Source organism: Acanthochromis polyacanthus, chromosome 21 (assembly GCF_021347895.1).
Source record: "Acanthochromis polyacanthus isolate Apoly-LR-REF ecotype Palm Island chromosome 21, KAUST_Apoly_ChrSc, whole genome shotgun sequence".
In the NCBI taxonomy this organism is placed as follows: domain Eukaryota; kingdom Metazoa; phylum Chordata; class Actinopteri; family Pomacentridae; genus Acanthochromis; species Acanthochromis polyacanthus.
Genome location: NC_067133.1, coordinates 5,944,370 through 5,967,909, shown reverse-complemented (window position 1 = coordinate 5,967,909; position 23,540 = coordinate 5,944,370). Strand labels below are relative to the sequence as shown.

General features: G+C 41.2%; 2 protein-coding genes across 4 annotated transcripts in view; both read right to left on the bottom strand.

Moving 5' to 3' along the window:
• Window positions 1-1,433: 1,433 nt before the first annotated feature.
• chst12a (carbohydrate (chondroitin 4) sulfotransferase 12a) lies at window positions 1,434-15,743 on the bottom strand. Of its 2 annotated transcripts, XM_051941395.1 has the most exons (6): window positions 15,627-15,691; window positions 11,087-11,201; window positions 9,471-10,192; window positions 7,955-8,107; window positions 7,238-7,417; window positions 1,434-5,482 (listed from the first exon to the last, which is right to left on the bottom strand). In XM_051941395.1, exons 3-6 carry the CDS (start codon window positions 9,834-9,836, stop codon window positions 4,934-4,936), a joined length of 1,248 nt encoding a protein of 415 aa, XP_051797355.1. In that variant the 5' UTR covers window positions 9,837-10,192; window positions 11,087-11,201; window positions 15,627-15,691; the 3' UTR covers window positions 1,434-4,933. The 2 variants fall into 2 exon arrangements, with proteins under 2 accessions (XP_051797355.1, XP_022074304.1); XM_022218612.2 differs by lacking the exon at window positions 11,087-11,201 and having other exon boundaries at window positions 15,627-15,743.
• A 2,553-nt stretch (window positions 15,744-18,296) lies between these two features.
• card11 (caspase recruitment domain family, member 11) overlaps window positions 18,297-23,540 on the bottom strand; it is a 33,072-nt gene continuing 27,828 nt past the window's right edge. For both annotated transcript variants that reach the window (XM_022218613.2, XM_051941389.1), the window contains exons 21-25: window positions 23,327-23,444; window positions 21,444-21,626; window positions 20,751-20,872; window positions 19,305-19,420; window positions 18,297-18,726 (exon numbers count right to left, since the gene is read on the bottom strand). In XM_022218613.2, the coding sequence (XP_022074305.1) occupies window positions 18,522-18,726; window positions 19,305-19,420; window positions 20,751-20,872; window positions 21,444-21,626; window positions 23,327-23,444 (744 nt within the window). In that variant the 3' untranslated portion in view covers window positions 18,297-18,521. The remainder of the gene's footprint in view (window positions 18,727-19,304; window positions 19,421-20,750; window positions 20,873-21,443; window positions 21,627-23,326; window positions 23,445-23,540) is intronic.

Below are 23,540 nucleotides of genomic sequence, written 5' to 3'. Positions count from 1 at the left end.
ATATATGAAACATATACATATATATATATATAAAGACAATTAATGCTTCGTCGACTGGGTACTGTATATTTAAAATACAGACACTGGGATGCTCAGGTCTCTCCATAAAAGCTCTCCGAAAGAATACACCTGACCACCCTGTGCCAGCGTGGTGTTCTCCCAGAGCGATCTGCAGAACAGACAGAATTGTTCAGGAATGGTTTGAGGAACAAGTGAAAGAGCTAAAGGTGTTGACCTCCACATCTCAATCTGGTCATCTGTTGGATGTGCTCGAGAAAGACGCCAGTGGAGACCCTATCTGTCAACTTTCAGGACTTCAGAGGTCGGTTGAGTCCATCCCTTGATGGGTAGGATCTCTTTTGGTAAAATGAGGAGGACCTACAAAATATTAGGCAAATGGCCTTTGCTGGGAAACCTTGGGTCTTGCGTTCTTTGAGATGTTACTTCTACATGTACCACTTACCTAAACATGGTTGCCGACAACGTACACCTCTTCTTGAATCTGAAATTCCCTGATGGTAGGACAACGCTCTCTGCCACACTACAAAAATTGTTCTGGAAAGGTTTAAGGTGCACGTCAAAGAGCTAAATGTGCTGACCTCCACATCTCAATCTGGTCATCTGTTGGATGGATTGGAGAAAGAAGCCAGTGGAGACCCTATCTGTCAACTTTCAGAACTTCAGAGGTCAGTTGAGTCCATCCATTGATGGGTCAGAGCTGTTTTGGTAGAATGAGGATGACCTACAAAATATTAGCAAATGGTATTATGTTGTGGACTGCATTAATTGTGTGGTAGGTTGACTTGTTTACATTTTGGACATAAATATGCAAAGATTGCCTTGTTTCCTCTAGACCTGTTAGCATTTCCTGTTAACATATTTGTGGACTGAATTGGTTTGCTTTCATTTCCTGTTCTGACGTGGCCTGTTTCCCTCTCCAGCAGGCCTTCATGTAAATCCTCGCCACACACAGTGGCTTATCTGTTTCCTGTTGCTGGGACAATGCCATAATGGAATCTACAAATCTTTTTAATATGCAACACTGTGAGTCAATATTGGTTCTGTGCCAGTATCATCTAATATGTTTTGCTTATTATCATAACATATTGCTGAAGGAGAAAGGAAAATTCTTTCTATCACTCGAGACAAGTGATTTTAACAGACAAATAACTCTTCCTCCATGCCCCCAAACCTTTATTTCTTTTGTATGAATACCAAATGACACGTGATGCCATAAAACTGATGAATATTTATATGTGTTTTAGGGAAAAAATCTGTTTCAAAAATATTTTTTTTGGATGTGGGCCACTATCTCGGGATGACATGGTTCAGTACTCCAGCTTAAATCAGCCTCGTAGCTGTTCAAAGCAGAATTGTTGCACACTGGCATCCACAACTCCATGCTTCAAAAAAGCTTCACCCTTTACAACTGATTTCCATTTTGGAAAAGCAAAAGTCAGTCACGGCTTTTATTTTGCCATTAAATAAACATTTTCTTTTTGCCTTGCAAAATGAATTCATCTTACAGTTGGGCTGTTCGCACTTGGACACAAAAAAGAGCTCAAGAACATAAATGCTGCATGGTGAATCTGGAGAAACACAAAAAATACAACCAAAGAACATGAAAAGAAAAAAATACATTAAAATATGATTGACTTACAATCCAAACACTGGTGAGGTGAGAGTGCAGGGAAACGAGTGTTCCCTTTCTGCTTCCCTTTGTGTGCATATTTTCCCACCTATGTGCTGATGTGAATATGACTTTGGAGGGAAAATGCAGTTTTACCCTTCAACACTGGCAATGCTCAATGAATAAAAATGATTAGAAATTTTATCACCTCTTGGTAACTGCACAAATTCTCATTTGTACAGTGGAGAATTTGCTCTGATGTAAAATTTAAAAAAATAAGTTTCAACTTACTTTAATAAAAATACAGGCCGCTCAGTAGGAACTCAATACCAGACAGCACAGCTTTCATTTCATATATTCAAATCTCTATTTTTACACCTTTTGCACTCACGCCTCCCTGTTTCACTGTTGGGATTATGCATTCACTGTGGTAGTCCTGTTTAGATTCATGCCAAACATGCTGGACCCCATGTGAGCCAAACAAATTGATCTTGGCCTCATTTGGCTCAAGAATGGGTGTCTAATAATCAGCAATCTTTTTTCCATTTTCTTCAGCAAAGTTCCATCTTGCAGTTTTGCGCCAAAGAGCAAACAAGGGTTTTGTCTTGGACACTATTCAGTCACAGAAACTAAAAATTCCATTGATATCCCCTTTACCTGATCTGCAATACTTGCCTATCTGCCTTTCAGGCTTGGTTGTGTAAGTACCACATTGTCTGTGGTGTCATTTCACCACGGTGGCTCTGAACAGTGATACTACGGCTCGTTCTGTACTTTCTGATTTCTGCTGGAGGTGTGTTTTGACTGATTTTTACTTGTACCCTTTTCCTCTTTCTTTACTCTTTTGTGAAGTTTAATAATCAAAATATTCTAGCAGTTCTTTTCCATGTGGAGTCATAATGCACAGACACAGCACAGAAGTCCAAAACTGAGAAAGTTATAATATTTCCAAAATTAGAGGTATGCTCAATTTAGTTTCAGTAACCACAGGATTTCTACCTTGTGCGCCAGTGATCACTGATATATTCACTTTTATTAACTTTCTACTTTGGGGCCTGTACTTTAAAAGCAGTCTTCTTAAAGTATTTGTCTTTGACTGTTCATACAGAAACTCATCAGCGTAAAAATAACGCAATTATCGAAAGGTGACGCAATTCTGTATTAGCTGACATTTAAGCGATATTGCACAGGAATGTATTCACTTTTGTTGTAAACAGCATGTGCAGATGTGATGACTTTTGGGGAGAAAAAAAAAATGCAGTTTTACCCTTTTACACCGGCACAATGGGCCACGGTTAAAAACAAACGAAAGGCATCAAGACAACACCAAACTAATAGTGTGTGTACATCCTAGTAACTTGCAAAATAACGTGACATCACATAGAGTCTGAACTGCACAAAAATCCTGTGTCAAGTAAAGTCAAGTCAAGTCACTGGTATTAAAACAACATATCTAAAACAACAGATGTGGACCCGAAATTCATTCCAATAAAGAAACGAGTGGTGAAATATATATACGGTGTAGTTCACTAAACACAAGTAGACTGAAGGAGAAATCATACAAATTCCCAGATAGAAAGTTACAATTCTGCTAAAGGGCTTAGTTGTTTCTTATTTAACAGCCACACAAGAAGGCCCAGTATATTAAATATACCATGCTGTGGCTTCATACAGCTCTTACTGTAAAAATTAAACCCATCTACAAAAATACTTTTTGCTGTGTAAACTTTTGCAACCAAAGGCACTGTCTTCTCTTCCCTCTCATTGAAAAAAATAACCGAATTCAACAGCTCATGGTGTGAACAAACCCGACTCTAACCATGATCAGACCTTTAAATTACTACCGACCACCAACAGCTTTATAGTTGTACTTAATATGCCAACGTCAAACCAACGTGATGCATCTTCGCAGTAGTGCAGTGGCATTGTACACACTAAAAGCCACTGTTTGTCTCACGTAATGTGCTCAGCTGCTTGCTACAAAAACAATGCATCTCCTGAAAATGCTGCCCTTAAAGAGTAAAAAATGTTCATCATCATATTTACAGAAAAAAATAAAAATAAAACACAGCACTGTTGCAGTCTCCAGGGTAACCCAAAGTAGTTCAGTGCAGTTTAAAAAGATGATGAAACGCTGATGGTTACGAAAGCAAATAAAAGAAAAATGTTCCCTTTAGAAGACTGCTCACTTAAACACACCGAGGCCCACCTGTGCGCATATGGCGAAATCAAAGAGAACGCTAAAACTCCAGGTTTATGCTTCAAAGACAAGTTGAGGCAAACCCGGCTGATCGTCCTGACGTGCTGCCTCCTGGAGCTGCTGTGCTTCGATATGACGAGGCTACATTGTGGCAGGTGCACCATGCTTTGAAACGCAAAGGAAGCAGCTAAAACGTAGTGTAATGTGAAATAATTCCGTTAATATAACTTAATTTATATTTCATACTAAATGTGCCCGGTCTGAAAAAGCAGTCGTGTTTGCTGTTTAGAGTATGTTAATGCAAAATGAATATAATGTTCATGCCTGTGTATGAGGTATAAAAGAACTGTTCGAGGTGTATGTATTTGTACTGCCGACAGCTGTCATTAATGTGTACTTTTAACATAAAAATCCCTTTCATGCTCAACGTAAACATTGCACTTACACAATGGGAAATAAATTACCTACTACATTTACATCTAATCTAGTAAAACACCGTTTTATCTAAATGCCCAAACTTCCTAAACCATCATTCAGCTGAAATGCTTCCGGTGCCTTCACTAACATCACACGGCCCTGTGGTACGGTTTCTTTCCAACGCCGTGCCACCAAAAGCCTACGATCATCACAGTCAATCACAACACAACTGTGGCCACAAATGGCAGGCATGGTGTGACATCAAAAATGGGAGTAGAAAACACTCAGCATAGAGTTTGTAGTTAAGGACCACACTGAATGTACAACATTTTAGGAACACTTATTTGCACGGTCCGTATTTTAACTGTCCCATTCTTTCTTGTTATCTTTGTGATTTCACAAAGAAAAACAACAACAGGTCATGGCTTTGCCTAAGGAGCACAGTGAAATTCTGTTCTACAAGAGATATTGCCAAACGGAACTTCATTGTACCCCTTGGAATGACAATTAGCTTCTCCCTCTAATTATTGTGCTTCCTTGATTGAGTGCCCTTAATAATGTGTACATTCAGCGTAGCATAAATGAAACCCAGAACAAAATCTGTCACTGTTGTTGGGGTGTAACATTATTTCAATCCATATAAAAAAGTTTGATCTGTGTGTCTGTGCAGCTCTGTGAAACATTAATCACTCATTGAGGAGTGAGTCTGGTCTGTCGTAGCCAAACAGCCTGAAGTCAGGTTCATACAGCTTGTACAGTTCTCGACGTGCCTCGACAGGTACTGTGCTGAACCAATCGGACTCCCAGCTGCTCGCTGTGAGGTTCCTGTGGGAGGTGGGGAACTCCACCACGTTGTCCACCCTCAGCTGGCGCAGTAGGTGCTCGGCGTCCTCCTCCGCCGTCTCCAAGTGGCCCACGAAGTCATACTGAATTTGGCATGGATGACAGAGTCGGTACACTTGTCGCCAGTGCTCGTTAAAGGGCATGTCTTTCTCTGTCTGAGGGTCCAGGAGGTACTGGATGAAGTGGGAGAAAGAGGGATGGATACCCACAGCAAACGCCTCGTCCACCGAGGCAGGAGGTGTGGGCTGGTTGGCATAGCGACGCAGCATGACCTGTGCAAAGCGGCGGTAAAAGTCTTCATTTTGCAGCTCAAATTTATTCCGGTAGGCAGAGATGAGACGCACGAAGGGGTCCCGCACGAAGAGGAACTTGGTGTACTTCTTCAACTTCACCTTCGAAAATGAATCGCAATTTTGTCACCACAGAACAGATAACAATCACCAAATATATTTAAAATGTATTAAAAACTGTGATGATAACCGAAAGTAATAAAGGAACCGGTATGTCCCTCAAAGGAAGTCTCAGCTTAGACAACTTATTATTCTACAGCTAGAAGTGAGCTACAAATCCTCAAAGGTTCAGCTCTATTTTGGGTTGAAGGCACAGTATAACCAAGGGGTACTTGTTTTATGTCTTATTTCACATCATTTTCTGCCTTCTAGTAACACTGTCTAACTGTTGCCATATGTTTTAAATATTTAACAAAATAACTACTAGAAGCCCCATGCTTTATTTATTATTTCATTACTTTTTCTGATGTTTTCAGGTGTTGGATGTGGCGTTTTCTTTTTAAATCAATATATGTAGGCAAGCATCGTATCAATGTCACAATTTTGGCATGCTATCACAACACTATACGACATACGATTATCTCAGCACTTCTCCTTTGCTGAGATAATCCATCCCACCTCACAGGTGTGCCATATCAAGATGCTGATTAGACACCATGATTAGTGCACAGGTGTGCCTTAGACTGCCCACAATAAAAGGCCACTCTGAAAGGTGCAGTTTTATCACACAGCACAATGCCACAGATGAGGCAAGATTTGAGGGAGCGTGTAATTGGCATGCTGACAGCAGGACTGTCAACCAGAGCTGTTGCTGGTGTATTGAATGTTCATTTCTCCACCATAAGCCGTCTCCAAAGGAGTTTCAGAGAATTTGGCAGTACATCCAACCAGCCTCGCAACCGCAGACCACGTGTAACCACACCAGCCCAGGACCTCCACATCCAGCACGTTCACCTCCAAGATGGTCTGAGACCAGCCACTCAGACAGCTGCTGAAACAATCAGTTTGCATAATAGAAGTGTCCTTTTATTGTGGGCAGTCTAAGGCACACCTGTGCACTAATCATGGTGTCTAATCAGCATCTTGATATGGAACACCTGTGAGGTGGGATGGATTATCTCAGCAAAGGAGAAGTGCTCACTATCACAGATTTAGACAGATTTGTGAACAATATTTGAGAGAAATGGTGATATTGTGTATGTGGGAAAAGTTTTAGATCTTTGAGTTCATCTCATAAAAAATGGGAGCAAAAACTAAAGTGTTGCGTTTAGATTTTTGTTGAGTGTACAACTGTAGTTTTCTTACTATCTGCAAAAATCAATTCAAATCACTGTGCCCTGAAAAGTGTAAATATTGTATATTGACTTTTAATACATTTTGTATTCTATAGATTTTAAATTAGAAGTGTTTTATTTATAGTATTGTAGAGCAAGTGTTTTTTTAGAATGCACTAACCTTTCATGTTAATGTTAATCTGCATACTAACTTGCCTGTTTTGTCCTTTTATTTTCATGGTGTTGTATGTAAGCTGCTGAATACTTGAATTTCCCTCGGGATTAATGAAGTATCTACTTCTATCTATTATTTATTTACTAGTCTCCATTTTTCAAATAGCAGAGCAAACTGGGTATCCCAGCTTTAGCAGATGTCGCAGTAACTTTGGTTCAATCAGTTGGCAACAATTCCCCACTGAGGACCAACAACAAAGCTCTGCAACTGAGGAAAATTCTAAATCCTGGCTGTGAAACATCGAACAATCAACGGTACAGTTAACAAATAAACTACACTGTGTGTTTCTCACAGTCTTGTAATATTACTAACATACATGGAACAATAAAGGGTCATGTCTGAACACACCTTCATAAGGTGCCTTGCAAATTTGCCATAACGTTTCCAGAACTTATTGAAGGTAAAGTGCATGCTGCTGTTGTGGACCAGGTCCCTGTGAATAGCCAGCGGGTCCCTCTGGGGAACGCCGTCCTGCAGCAAGCTCTCACTGAGGACTATCATGATGCGCTTCCAGTTGCTGCACGCCACCTGGGAATGAAAGCGCAAGTAGAAAAGATAGAACTGAACAACTGATTGGTTTAAAATTGACATCAATGAGTTTAACAATGCAATTAGCAAATCACAAAGGCTGGATACAGGATATAGAAGGTGTGGCTAACATAAAGGCACTAATGCTGTGATTCAAATGCATTTAGTTTGAGTAGACTGAAGCTTTAAGGGGTTGTTTATGCTGCCACACTCAATTCAATAACCACAACTGGTGCATTTGGCAGTATGTCTGACACTTTAAATTGCAGTGTCTGCTGCTTTACAAATTCACGCCATCTTCCTCCATCAAATCTAAAGTCTTTTACGGAGGGAACATTGAACAAAGTTTGACTTTAAGAAATTACATACCAAATCAATATCTGTCAGAAAAAATCTCAAATAAAAGTTACATTAGTCCTTCAGTCTGCTCACTGACTGGGCCAAACATAAGCATGCTGGAACCGTTTGTGTTTTTATGATATGAAATACCCAATAAGTCAAGCAAATGATCAGAAAAAAACGCACGTATATTCGTACCTTTGGAACGTAGCAGTAGATAATACCATGTCTGTCATCCACAATAAGGTGATCCAGCTCCTTGTTAGGAATGTCGTCAAATGAGCGGTTTTTGCCGGGAAACACCACGCTGTCATTGGCACACATCTCCTGAAGTAACTTCCTCCGCTGCTCCTGGTTATTTCATGAGGTAAAGCAAAGGCAAAATAACTATTAGCAATTCAAATGGATAAAGTTCATTCTCAGATATTCCTCTGTTATAAAGCGGTATGAATTGGTGTTAAATTTTTCCAGTATTGAAAACTTTCAGGCTGGTATCACATGTCTGGTCAGATTCATCAGCTTGTTTTCAACATATTTTCAGTTCCTTGCTGTATACAGCTGTGGTGTTATTCAGAATCTCTCATTTCAAAGAGGCTGACAGGATGACAATACCATGAATTCGAATGGCTGTCAACCAGTCAGAATGAAGACGTGTGATAATTCTGTTTGAGGATACAAAGCTCTCCAAAAGACGTTTTTCAGGACAGACAATTGAACTTGTCACAACACAAAAAGCACAATACGAACAATGACTGTTTGTAGGTATCCTATCGAGTCGCATCAGTGAACCAGTGCAACCAGCTGCTGCAATAAATGAAATGCAGGTATGATTTATTTTCTTCTTCTCCCTCTACATGATGTCAAAGTATCAGAGTGCCAAAAAACGTCAAAGAAGCCAGCCTACCCTAACAATGAAACATTCATTAGTAGTCTTACTAATTAGACTCTCCAGAAAAACGCAGGCTAAAATCCTTGATTATGTGAATAAATATGCGGGGTTTTTATGCCATTTTATGCAGGGAAATTGCGGAAAGTTGCAAAGTACGCGAATAGTTGTGAAATATGGAAAAATATGCGTGATTCACCTGCCGTCTGGCCGCGGAGGGATGTGTCCTCTAATCAGACACTGGGACTGCTGCGGGGTTACTGGACTGACAGCCTGTGCTCTGGGAGGGGGAGAAGCTCACAGCAGCACCTGCTGCTTGTTGAGGATAGTAAGTGCAGAATGATCCCAGTTTTCCTGTCAGTCTCCAAAACGGCAGAAAAAGTCACTAGATTTGTGGCTAGTCGCTTTTGACAAAAAAAGTCGCTAGGACGCTTTGGAAAGTCGTTAGATTTTGCGAGAAAGTCGCTAAGTTGGCAACACTGGCACCGCACTCGGCATCAGCTCGTGCTTCTAGTGTGTGTGTGAATGCGCAAACTGATGACGTCAGGCCGGGCGTCACATAAAAACTCACTCACAACTCCATTTAAATTGGTTATAGTTTTCTCATTTTATGCGGAAATTGTGAAATCAAGTGGGACTCGCATATTTCTCTTTTTTTCATGGAAATGTGAGATTCTTGCGGGAATTATGCGCTGTTTTGCAGGGATTATGCGGCCTTTTGGGAAATAATTGACCCCTCATAATCAGCGGCATTTTGGTAATTAATGTGGGAATTCATGCGATCGCATAATCGCGTTTTTCTGGAGGGTCTTGCTAATAATATTTTACCTGTCTCTCACGGAGTTCAGCTGCCACTGGAGTCAGATGAATCTTCCACTCCCTCCGCGGTATATACCGTTCTTCTGCTTTCTCTGACTGGTTGCTTGTGTCTGTCAGAGCAGGGTCGGTGGGCTCGCCGGTTCCCGGCTCTAAGAACTGGTTAACGAAGGCATCGATATCTGACAGGAAGGACGGGGTTCGAGAGGTTTGAGGCTTCTGCTGGGGAGGAGGATGTAGGATTTTGGGGCCCGGCGATACAGGAGTGTGCAAATAGAGATGGGAGGCCCCGACATCATCCCAGTAGATGATGATCAGAAGAATCATAAAGGCCGAGCCCAGGACTACAAAAATGCGGAACATTCTGGACGTTCCCATACTGACTGTTGCTTGCTTAAAGAATTACCATAGCAACTGACTTAGGATTTTGCAGGGCGTCTCCACAGCATCGCCATGGCCGTAGACTGAAATAGTTACCTGGGTCGTTTTATGTGACAACCAGGGCAACAGACTGGAGTTATAGGTTTCGTGCTACAGAGTTACCATGGCAACAGAGTCAAAGTCCAGGAGCTCTCTCTCACCATGGCGATAGATGCACGGCAGCTTCAGCAGAGTCTGTGGAAGGAGCAGGTTTATCATGATGCTGGCGCACCGCAGGAGTTTGCTGGAGAGAAGAAGATCTGTCCAACCATGACTGAACGCTCACCTTTGATCATACCTGCAGCACCTGCAGCCTGAGGCAACACAGAGAGGGAAAAAAACAGTCAGGTATTCCATCGTTCTTAGAGATGTGCTTCTAAAAAGAGTTGTGTGCTGGGCTCATCACTTGTTTAGCAAAAAAAACAAACACATTTTCTTCATGCTCTTTCTTTGTTATATGATAAGATCAATTAATTATTTTGTTTCTTTGTGAAAGCAATAAAGAAAAGGGTCTCAGTGACAGAAGAATTTTTAAAGTTGGGTATTCAGGAGCATGGACACACACACACACATACATATATCCTCAGGAGGACCAAGGGGGAAAGAAAATATCTTTCAGTCTAACTTTTTGGGATTTTCTGACTTTTTGGAGCTAAAACAGAAACTCAGAATTTTTTTTTTAAGAGTATTTTAGATTGTACAGCAGTACATAAGCACAAAAAACAAAAACAGAAAACCAACCATGCTTCAAAATCAAAACAGGCTGACAAGAAGACAAGAATGTCAATCCCTTTTCTAATCAAACATGAATATAAAATAAACTCTGAACAGTCAGGAGGCCTGCGTTTTGCTGCCGCCTCCATTTTGTCTCTGCATGAAAACAAAGTTCCCCTCATCCCACCCAATCACATGAGATATCCTTGGAAAGGCCAGGATGTCATCGACTGAGCACATCAGGAGTCAGTAGAGGAGCTCAAATGACTCAACAGATGCAGATCAAAAACATATGTCCAGTACAGAGGACATAAATGAATGGGCTGGGTTCCAGGAGGATATCATGGGTTTATCACTGCGTTTCCAGTAATTCTAAATTAATATGAACTCCATCTATTTGTCACAAAAAACAATCATGCATTTTGGTCCTTTCAGAGATTAATACAGATTTTCTGGGAACATGACAAAATCTGATGGGTCAAAAATATACATACAGCAATTGTAATATTTGGATGAAAGTCCTTTAGCCATTTTCTTCTCAGTTAAGAGCTGCTGGGAGCCATCTACAAACTTCTGACAAACGTCTGGCTGTATCTTTGACCCCTCCTCCTGGCAGAATTGGAGGAAGGAAAATTAAATTTGCTGGTTTTCAGAGAAAGACTTGTTTCTTCATCACAGTCCAGTCTTGATCCAACAGAACCTTAATCCAGAAGACCTTTGCTTTGCCCACAGGATCAGCAGCAAACTTCAGTCAAGCATTAAAGTGCCACTTCTAAAGAAAGGACTGTCTTCTTGCATGGCAGTCTCTCAGCCTATGGTGACATAAAACATATTTGACTGTGGATACTAACTCATTGCAGACCTGGTTTTTGGTGATTCTTGGTTGACACTTGACCATCCTGACTGTCATTAGCAGGTGACAGTTTGTGTTTTTTTCCTGATCATGGCAGTAACATAACTGGACCGTGACCTTTACACTTAGAAGCACTTCTTTGCACAGATGACTTTGGGATCTGAAGCTGCTTTGAATTGACTCCGAGTGATTTTCCTAAGTTGTTCCAAGTCAAAGATTTGCTTTTTCATGCCTTTGCTGAGCTCCTCAGACTTTTCCACTGTGGTGTTTGTGGCTGAGTTTGATGAATGTACCAAATTGGACCCATTTATTTTGGCTCCGAGATGTCAGCAGTAGTCGCCAACAAAAAATGTTAATTACCAGCAAACTAAAGGCACTAAAACAAAAATCTTTATCAAGGATGAATGCTAAACTTTCTTTACTCTTTTTTGCTGTTTTCCTGCAGGATGAAGCATACGTACAAAATCATACACAGGAAAATCTACCTGTTTCTTACAAGGTATTCCCTTCTACTAAAAACAGTTTTAAAACTAGAGTTAAATCCAGTGATTATGACAGAGTATTGGGTTGGAAAAGCATTCTCAGATATTCTTCTTCAGCTCTCACATTTGAACTCACTCCCACTCCCAGCAGTAAAATCACAAGTGGTTGGTAAATATCTCCATGTCAGGAGGCTCTGCACTCTATGAGGTAATGTGCTTTGCATTGCAGAGTTTTGCTACTGTACCAATAATAATAATCTTTTTAAAATGTCACATTTTAAACCACTCAAGAACACCCTACAGAACAACAGACAGAATAACACAATAATTAAACAACAATAAAATCAAAGTGGATACGAAAGGAGCAGACTACAATCAAAATATAAAAACAGGTGTGCTACTTTACACAAATGTGTTCTGAGGTGTGATTTGAAGTGTGCAATAGCTGAAGGATGTGTAGGGGGAGCAAGGTTATGAGGGCTTTGAAGATAAGCAGTAGAATCTTATAATGGATCTTTTGTGGAGCAGGGAGCCGGTGGAGCTGAATGAGGAGGAGTGTGATGCGGTCTGTGGACTCGGTGGACTTGATGCGTGTGATGATCCTGAATGATGTGCCGCTGATGGAGAAGTTAATTGCCAATACCAGAGAGAATGTCGTTGTAGTAATCAATTCAAGAAGTAAACAGGGAGCGAATACAAACCTCAGTGCTGTGCTGACACAAAAAAGACAAAGGTTACAAATGCTGCAACGGTGAAAATAAATAAAATGTCCATTCTACCTGTGACTGACCCATTTCAATCGTGATTTATGTTTCTTAATTTCACTTTTAAGGCTATCTTTTACTTCCTGTTCAGTTTAAAAGTCACAGGGCGTCAATTTTCCATTCGCTTCTAAATTTGGAACTCTAGGGCAACAGTCCTCACATTATTTCCCCTGTCCTGAAGCTAAGAGGGGACCATTGACATGGAAAACCATCATCCCTCACTCCAGAGGCTGCAGACTACACTTATCTTCCTCTATGCACACCAACGAACTAACTGCCATCCTATGACGTATGTGTGTGTGTGTGTGTGTGTGTGTGTGTGTGTGTTGATGATTGCGGTCTTTCTTTTCTCTGTATTTTATTTTTTTAGCTGTGTGAATTTTTCTTGATTCACAGCAACACGGTTGTGGTTTGAGAGCTGCAGGTTGCCTGGGGCCATTCCATGTTCAGTTTGCATGTTCTCCCTGTGCCTGTCAGTTTTCTCCAAGTGCGAGTGAGCATGATGGTCTGTCACTTTGTGTTAGTTAGCACTGCTGAGCAGTGACCTGTCTTGGGTGTACCCTGTATCTCATCCAACGTCAGCTGGGATTAGTCTGACTCGATGGGTGTAGACTTCTAGTAAAAGCCTGATGTTTCCCCAGTCTCATACCAACAAAGTACATGCTGAAAATTTTAAGATTCAGAATGTGGAATAAGGCAGCCTGGCGTTTTTGTAGGTGAATTTTTTATCGTTCCACCAATACAATTCTCCCATGGCCCTCATGCAGGACCAACACTGCTGCATCCTGGGCCACCCATTGTATTTACAGAATTACTAACAAGCCAGAATGCTCTTTTCCATACAGCAAAATAATAATGAGAAGCAGTCAGATCCTTCTCCAGCATTAGGACAGAGCTACTGAGAAAGGTCTGGTTATGTGAGACTAGCTGCAGTAGGTTCTCGCTCCCAAAGGCCCTCTACTGGATAAAGCAGGTATAGGTACTGAATGGATGGAATATCACATGTAGGGCTAAACAATAAAATCAGATTGGAATTATTTTTGACACGTGGTGTGACATAATTCACATTTTCGGTAATGTCTGTGTAGTCACATTTCTTTTCCACTGAAACGAACATAAAAATCAGAAAGTTGCATCTGTTGCCGAAGAAGAAGCGTGCTCCCTGCTTGACGAACTTGATTGTAGCACTGCAATGCTTAACTTACAATGATATTTTATCGTGTAACTGTGGACTTATTTTCTACAGAAGAACACTGGTTGGAAGCCATTAACTGCAACAAAAGTCTCTGTCACGATGGCCCATTCCTGGCTAAACTCCCACAACGATCTCGGCCACATAATCACGGAAAACCACTCCATCCGTCCAAAGCATCAAAATTCAAACACAACACAATTAAAATAAAACTACCCAGTTAAGAATTTGAACATTAACATCCTCATGGTTCACGGGACTGCTCATCGACTGCCTCCTTGAGTAGCTAAAGCTTAAAATACAGTAAACGAGCTGCAGTTTCCCATCACTTTAAGCAATAATAGGTGCACAAAGGGGACACAAGGGGGTTGCCAGTCTTCGTAACTTTAGATGCTTAATGGGTGTGGGATTAAGAAGTGTCATCAACGACTGATAGGTGCTAATGCAGGTTACACCCACCTAACTGGCTGCACCTAACTGGACAAGCGTTTAGCTCCTGGATTTCAAAGAACATGGCAGCTCCTTTAGAAGCCTTTAAAAATGTTTCAAAAATAGCTCACCAAAACGTGTCTCTGCAAATATCTGAGGCCGGAAATAAGCAATGCAGCTGCAGAATCTGTCTCCGTTTGACATCAGCAAACAGTTTAAAAGTGTTCCAGAGGCGCTCAGTGGAGATTGGATGACCCTGATTTGCATAAAGCAGCCAAGACCTTAATTTTATGCAAATGAGGTCCTCCTTGTTGTTACCAGAATGCACTGCACGGCTGCTTGCATAGACAATAAACGGGAATACTACAGGTAATCTGCAATACATTATCTGACATGCATGTCTCTTTTCTTCTGCCTGGTTGTTGACATATTTATAGCCAGAAATAAATTTGTCAAGTGAATACACACAAGGAAGTATAGAGCGCAGTACCTAGCGACAGCAACAGACAGTAAAAGAATAAATAAATAAATCTAAATTTGAGAATTCTAAATAAGAAACGCTACAAGTATAAGAAGTACAGTGTAAAAGTAAGTGTAAACAAAGTGCTGTGTAAAAAAAAAGAAGAGAAATTTGCTTAAACTAGTGTAATAAATTAGAATATTATTTAAATTACACATGAACTCCAATAACATCACTTTAACTGTTGGTTATTGTGTTTTGCTATTAACAGTTTGTACGAGTATCACAACAAAAGCTGGTCACTTTTTAAAGATACTGAGGGGAAATTCGCCTCTGACAAATTTTGTGTCATTTAGAATCACCCATGGCGTCTGTTAATTTTTTTCTAGCAGCAGTGTAATTGCCGAGAAACTTCTCCACATTGGTCGGGTTTAGCAGTAAACAGCACACAGAGCCAGATAGCAGCCGGAGCTCACCTAACGGCACATAAATCACACCGTCCTGTCCACAGCAGCCGCCAGCAGATGCCAGACCGGACACAATGTAGCCTTTGACGGGAGGGCAGTGCCGCGAGAACGGGCTGTTCCTCGCCCCCGGTTCATTAAAGCCTCCCTGTTAGCCTAATTTCGGCGAGAAACTACGAGGAGTAGCGAAAGAAAAACATCGAGCCTCCGCTAACTCGTGCTTTTATCAATATAAGCTGTCAGCTTGCCGAGCATTACCCAGGTAACAAAGTAGTCCTCAGCGCTGGAGCAAAGAAGGCGTATGCGAAGCTCTTAATGCTACGCAAAGATGAAATGTCAACATTTGTCGGTGATAAAAACAGCACAGACGTGTCGAAAACACCTTCTCACCTCCTTTTGTGCCTCCAGCTCCCAGTGCCGCGTCAACTGACTTGCCTCCGCTGCGAGCCGCTTTCTTTCTTTTCTTTTTTTTCGGAGATGGAGCGAGAACACGCGAAGCATCGCGAGAGTTTGCGGCTGAGGTCTCTGCAGGGCGAGCTGGTGAAGGGAAAAAATTCACTTTTCTGGCTCAGCTTCAGCATGACATGTCTCGGCTGTGGGATGATTTATGTAGAGAGCCTCTCCCCCCTCCCTCCCCCAGGAGCGGCGTGCTCAAAATAACCTATTGTACCTGCAATACCAATGTGACCCTCACACAGAAAAAAAAAAAAAATCAGATGATCATAAGGATTTGTGGCTGTGGGTATCTGTGACTATTTTTGTTGCCTGGGCTTGATGCGATTAACATCCTGTCATTTCTGAACTCTTTTTCATCCTGTGTCATCAAACGCAGCAAGAAGCCCCTACAGAGCAGCTGATTCACTACACACACACACACACACACACGCCAACAACTGCTTTCAATCAGCGTCACACAGCTCGCCCTCATTCTTGGTTTTACCTCTCAGTGCTGCATTATTTGAATTTGCTTTATATAACTTCGTACTCTGACTGTTAATGTCCTTTGAACACTCGTACACACACTCAAGCACGCACACATATTTGCAGAAATGAGATTACTTGTAACATCACTACTCAGAACCGAGAGTCATGGATTATGAAAACGTGGGCGCATGTTTATCCAGACATCGAAATGTTGTGTGCATGTCACATTACATGATGTGCTTCCATCCACATTTTGTAATGCTCATGACTTTACATAATAAAGTGGAACAAAGATGCAGGGAAATAACAGAGTTTCCTATTTGTGGTGCGTGACTGATATGAGTATTATTGGAGCATATTGGTGTGTGTGTTTGTGCCCTTTTGCTCTGATGAGAAGATTATCTAGCACCCATATGAACGAGGTTACTCTAAATCCCCTTCTGGTCAGGCCATTTTTGTCACAGATTTAGTCTTCTTTTGGCCATTGAAAAAATGCTGTCAGAACAGCGATTTGTAAGCTGTAGAAAACATCATCTGAGGTTCACTCAGTTGCAGAGAAGAGAGGTGTATGAGAATGGGTTACAGGATTTTATCAAGCCATTTGACAGGAGAGTTTTCAAGTCATTCAGCATTCATCCAGTGTGTCAGGTGTGGTTCTGCTGGAAAAATTGACCAAATCTGAACTTAAAATCATATTTCAAAATCACCAAATTCTGCAATTCAAAGCCATGTTTCAGCTGAAAACTGTTTACTTTACCCTGGTTCTCAATCCCCTGTCCTCAAAGTGCATTTTAGGAAGTGAGGCATCCTTTGAAATGGCACATAAAGATTGATTTCTGGGTCACAGACAGGAGGACATAGGATTTATCTGAATGTATTCTAGTGTATCATATAAATAGACAAAGGCATTCCAAGAAAGTTTTGTCACAGTTTGTGTTATTCCAAATTTTAAAGATTTATCTCTCTAAATATCTTAACTGTTGGTTGCAACTTCATATATACACCGATCAGGTTTAGCATTATGACCACCTGCCTGATATTGTGTTGGTCCCCCTTTTGCTGCCAAAATGTTGAAGCATGGACTCCGGTAGATCCTTGAAGGTGTGCTGTGGTATCTGGCATCAGATGTTAGCAGCAGATCATTTAATTCCTGGAAGTTGCCAGATGGGACCTCCATGGATCTGACTTGTTTGTTGAGCACATCCCACAGATGCAGGATTGGATTGAGATCTGGGGAATTTGGAGGCCAAGTCAACACTCGAAACTGGTTGTCGTGCTCCTCAAACCATTCGTGAACCATTTTTGCTTTGGGGCACGGCACATTATCCTGCTGAAAGAGGCCACAGCCATCAGGGAATACCGTTTCATGAAAGAGTGTACATGGTCTGTAGCAATGCTTAGGTAAGTGGTACATGTCAAAGTAACATCCACATGGATGGCAGGACCCAAGGTTTCCCAGAAGAACATTGTCAAAAGCATCACACTGCCTCCACCGCCTTCCTTTCTTCCCACAGTGCATCTTGGTGCCATGTGTTCCTTAGGGAAGTGATGCACATGCACTCAGCCATCCATATGATATAAAGAAAATGTGATTCATCAGACCAGGCCACCGTAGTTCGTCTGTTGGGTCGAACACGGCGGGACAGCCTTCGCTCCCTACATGCATCAATGAGCCTTGACCCGGTCCCCGGTTCACCACTGTTCCTTCCTTGGACCACTTTTGATAGATACTGACCACTGCAGACCAGGAACACCCCACAAGAGCTGCAGTTTTGGAGCTGCCCTGACCCAGTTGTCTAGTCATCACACTTTGGCCTTGTCAAACTCGCTCAAATCCTTACACTTTCCCATTTTTTCTACTTCTAACACATCAACTTTGAGGATGAAATGTTCAGCTGCTGCCTATTATATCCAACCCACTAACAGGTGCCATGATGAAGAGATAATCAGTGTTATTCACTTCACTTGTCGATGTCTAATGGATGGCTGCCACTTCAGTGCGACAAAGCTGACATTAACCACTAGAGGGCGTTATAATCTAGGTTAAGTAGGATTGCGCTGTATTTTAAAAATACACATCTGCAAATGCTTCCCTAAATGTTTAACCTTTAAGCAAAGAAAGCATAACTCTTTTCATACCCTTTCCATCTGTTTATTTCTATAAATCAAGGACACACATTTACAAAATACATAGTGCATTTATTTAAAGCATTTCAGTGTCCATATGGTAATTCTAAGTCTGAGCATAAATATAAAAGCAAGAAAGCATGATGTAGATGATGTATGATGTGTTTTGTGGTTTCTTGTACTTAGCTACACATGTGTGTTCATGTACTAACTACTGTCTACATCTGTCTGTGTCTACAGGAGGTCCTGTTCCACCCATACAGTCTTCTTCTGCTCCTCCAGTATTCGGTCTTTGATGACCTTGATGAGGTCGTCCGTCCCTGCCCAGGCCTCAGGCTCCAGGGTGGCGTAGAGGCAGGGGATGCCCTCCAGCTCCTTCTCTTTTGCCCGGCACAACTTCACAAACTCCTCGTCCGACTCCGTACGCAGAGAAAACTTTCTGTGTGGACACAAAGCAGGAAGGAAGCAGCATTGCAGCGGTGAGTGTTGCAATGTTTGGAGGACAGAATCTCTGATGTGATCCTGAAAACACTCTGCAGCAGTGGTCTGTTTACTTTAGTGCAACTCTGACAGTCATGGGTTCACAAACTGGATGAGTATGCTGTGATCCATCATGGGCTACATCATGCGCCAGGGTTTGTTGACTTTCAACTTTGATCAGAAAACACAGTGATCATACAAAGGGAAACAATGGAGCATCATACTACCAATAACCGGTCAGACTAAAAATGTTGCCAGAAAACAGCAAGTGCAGTTTGATCAAGTGTTGAGCAATTCTTACCTTTGTGAACAAGAAAAAGCTCTTGTTCATCTATCCTTATCACTGCTGTAAGTTTAACAACATCAAACAACAGTGCTTCGATTGGCTCAATCTTATTTCCTGCCTGGAGTCAAAATATCACATCATGCAAGGACTGACATGTATTTGCATTTGTAAAATAATACATTTTTCCTTGCATCTGTGGCGTATGACTAATGGAGTAAATTGTGGGATGGAGTGACATTTATTAGGCCTACCTTAGCTTCTTGACATTTTTCTCACAGATCTTGACGTAGATGATGATCGGGTAGATTTCTCTCCGCAGGAGGTCCTTGACGCAGCTCAGCTCAGCCTCCAGCAGGCAGTGTTTGCCCTGGTGGAAAAAAATAACAGCCTTTAGAAACAGATACAGATCTACACTTTGCATGCAAAGATAAACACACAACAGCTCACAACTGTAAAGTACAAAAGGAATACAAATGTGTCTGATGATCAGATAAGTCAATAAAAGGTCTGATGTATTTCACCTTGAACAAACCTAAGTGCTTTCCCTCTCTAGTTTTATTAGCGATTATATAATGAAGACTGATAATGAAGCATTTTCTCCTGGTCTTACTTAGAAAAAGAGGTCATTAAAATTGATCAGTGATCAGGAATATTGACCGAATTTTTGTAATATTGTGAAGCTTTTCCATCTATGCCACACAACCCTATGAGGACATAACTGCACTTTTCACATCCTGCACAAAAGACAGAGAATTAAGGATCATTAAATCACAGCTTTTTCTTTTCTGCTGGTTAGAAATGCACAATCATTAAACACATGTTGCATGAATGTATGACAATTCAGCCTAAACCTAAAGGGTGAAAAGGATGACCCATAAAGGTTCAAGATTAAAGGAATAGTTGGACATAATAAAAACATACCTACTTACTCCTTTGCCAAGAGATAGATGAGATTCATACCATTTTCTCTATTGAGTTACCAGCCAAATATATCACCAAGAAACATCAAGAACCCTTAATCCTGAGTGCCTAACTAGAAGATTTTTTGTTTGCTTGTTTCTTGAAGACATTTCACTTTTCATCTAAGAGGCTTCACCATGTCTAAATGACTCGTGGGGAGTTTATTTTCATGCGCGAATCGAATAGTTCATGGCTTACTCATGAAGTTAGTCACATGACTCAAGGTGTGAATGATTGTGAAACTGTCTGTGGAGGCATCTCAGATCTGTGCTAAGAATACCTGATGAGTAGGGTTGTAGCCTCTGCCCTGTTTCAAATATGGCTTCCTTTACACCACTTGTCAGTTGCTTATTATGTAGCACGGAGAGCCATCCCCAAGCAGTTTCATCAGAACTGACACATTAAACCATCCCTCCCCATGCAGTTTCACAAGAATTCACACTTTGAATCGTGTAATTTAGCAGTAAAAATAAGGACCGGGGACTCCCCCATCAGTCTGCTGCACTCTTGGATGAGAGGCAGAAAGGAATCAAAAAAAAGAAGTCGATTTGCATTGTAAAGACTTCAATAACTGAGACAGACATGTTGCTAGCTTTGACACTTTTGCACAGAGAAGACAAACAAGACTTAATCTGACAACTTGTGAGCTTCATGATGATGTTATGTGGATTTTGCTACCTTTCATCAGAGTCAGACATCAACCTTGTCAATGAACTCTCAGTAAATATCAAACCTACCTTGGCAGCAACGGCCTCTATGTTTTCTCGGGTGATGCATTCAATTGTTGTGTGTTTCTCCTTGTAGTGAATGAAGGGCTCCACATTCTGTTTCAGATTGAACTCCTCTTTGGACAGGATATCTGCACACCAGATTGAATTGGAAATGGAAAATGATGCAAATTCTTAATTCTTATGTCAGCTTACTACAGCACATTTATCACAAGGAACAGAAACTTTTGAGGTTTTTGCCCTGGGGAATCTCCACCTAACCAATCTGTTGGCTTAGCAGATGTTAAGTTCTTTACACCAGCAGCTTGTCTCACCCTTCTTCACAGGGAGGAGTTGGTATGTCATGGGACTGGGGTGATAATTCTCTAAGGGCTTGATGAGCTTTGCAACATTTTCACATTACAGTGAAGCAACTGATTTCAAAGTAGTATCTGAAATATATGTCATTGTCTTGTTCTGCATCATCATGCATTGTCATTCTAATTATCAACTAGGCCATCTTTTGTCCTGATTCTATCCTGTCTCTCTGGTTACAGTCCTCAACATTTACACTTCAGTGCAATACAATACCTGACCTGAATCCTAATAGTAGAAAAGTAGCTTCTTTTTCTCACACTTTTTCCAACTTAACTTCTTGTTATCTGTCTCCTCTAGTTTGGTTCACATTAGCTGATTACTTTCCCCATCACACACTGTACTGACCTGGTTTACAGATAGTAAAGTCCATGGCTGCACCCATATTAAGTATTTTCTGGATAATGGTTTTGGCCAGAGCAGTGGGACTGAATAAGACTGGTCTTCTTCTCTGGGTCCGCTGAGGGGTGACAGGACTGTAGGGAATCAGGTTCAAACTCCTGCTCAGTTCACTGTCCGGGTCGGCAGCGTCTGTTTACAGCCATGGAACACATACAAAGAGAGGTACGCACAAATATATACCCACTGTCAGAAACAGGAGTAGTTTAATGGCTCATGAGGCAGATTAAAAAACAAGTCATCAGTTTAAATCAACTAGTCAAGATATATAGTCATGGGAAAATTATTAGACCACCCTTTTTTCTTCAATTTCTTGTTCATTTTAATGTCCGGTACAACTAAAGGTACATTTCTTTGGACACATATAATGATAACAACAAAAGCTGCTCATAAGAGATTAATTTAAGGGCTGATATCTGGCCATTTTCCATCATTTTTTCTTGATAATAACCAAAATCATTTAAGTTCTTACATCAATAGCTGTGGCAATATACTGCCAAAAACAGCTTTTAGGCATTCCATGTTTTATTCTCTGTCTGTTTTAGTCACACCATACACACAGGAGTTACTACTTGATTGCATAACCATTGTTCTTGGTGACTGCAGCCAGGAAAATCCAGTCATTGGAGGCAGGAAAGAGTTTTCCAAGCTGATGGAAAAAGACTGTTTTCAAGACTAGCCCTGTACATAACCTGGTTCATTCGCCCTTCACACAATTTGCCCTGTTCCACCCAGACTGAAACAACCCCAGATCGTCACTGATCCACCCCCATGTTGTACTGCAGGGGAAAGACAGTCAGGTTTGTAGGTTTCTCCAGGCTTCCTCCTAACCAGTAAGTTGGTTAGAGTGGGCATCAACTGAAAATTGGATTCATCACTGAAGAGAACCTTAGCCCGATCATCATCAGCAATCCTTGTGATCCCAGCAAAGAGTAACCGGGCTTTCCTCTGCTTTTCATTGATGAAGGGCTTCGTCTGTGCCCTGTGTGACTTCAGACCAGCTTCAAGAAGTCGGTTTCCAACTGTCCTTGCCAAACAAGTCACATTTCCCCCACAGTGCCCACTCATTTTTAAGGTCCCCGGAGATCTGACGTCAATTCCTGACACAGTAACGGGTGAGTGCACGGTCATCTCGTGGGGTACAAAGAAGTTTCCTGCCACGACCAGCTAGTAATTTGGTAGTACCATGTTGTTTTTTTCTTGGTGTAATGAACGGCTGTCTTGAAGATCTTCAGTTTTTTCGCTGCCTGTCTCTCACTCGTGCCAATTTCCAGCAGTGCCAAGATGGCTGCCTTTGTGGCTTCACATAATTCTTTTGTTTCAGGCGTCATGCGAGAGCTGACAACTTCTGAGTTGTGTGACGGCTTGAATGGAAGCAGGAAACCACTCTAAGCCTTTGCATGTGCAGAGCTGCTTATGACATGAAATATCCTCTTATATACCCTGGAGATATAATTTAGCTTCAGCATGTCAAATAGGACATAAACTATTATGGAATCAGCCACATTTTTTGTCATGTTCACTGTATTCTTCAGGTAATGTACCTTTAGTGGTACCAGGCATTAAAATAAACAAGAAATTGAAGAAAACAAGGGTGGTCTAGTAATGAAGTAATAAAAAGTAACAAAAAACAATGGTTTTCAAAAAATACACTGAAATTAACAGAAATTAAGTAGCTCACCTTTAGTGTCGTACACCCATAGTCTTAAAATTTTCTTTTTTTATCACCTTTTTTGACACTCTTTGGAGAGACGAACTGAATCCACTTTAGATCATTTAACAAACCCGATTTGTTTCTTAGTTTTGTCTCCACAGCAACACTTGCTACTCACCCTCTGGTTTTAGCATCTCAAAGCCTTGTCTCGGTAGTGTTGTGCTGCCTGAGTTGACGATCCTCACTCGTTCATTGCTGTTCATTCGCTTGTACTTGATATCCACCCTGCTGACAAACTAGAAATCATACCAGACAGGGAACCTATTATTAAAGGCATCTTAGAAATAGGACTTTGTTTAAAGGTGTGCAAATATTTTTGAAAAACATCTGCT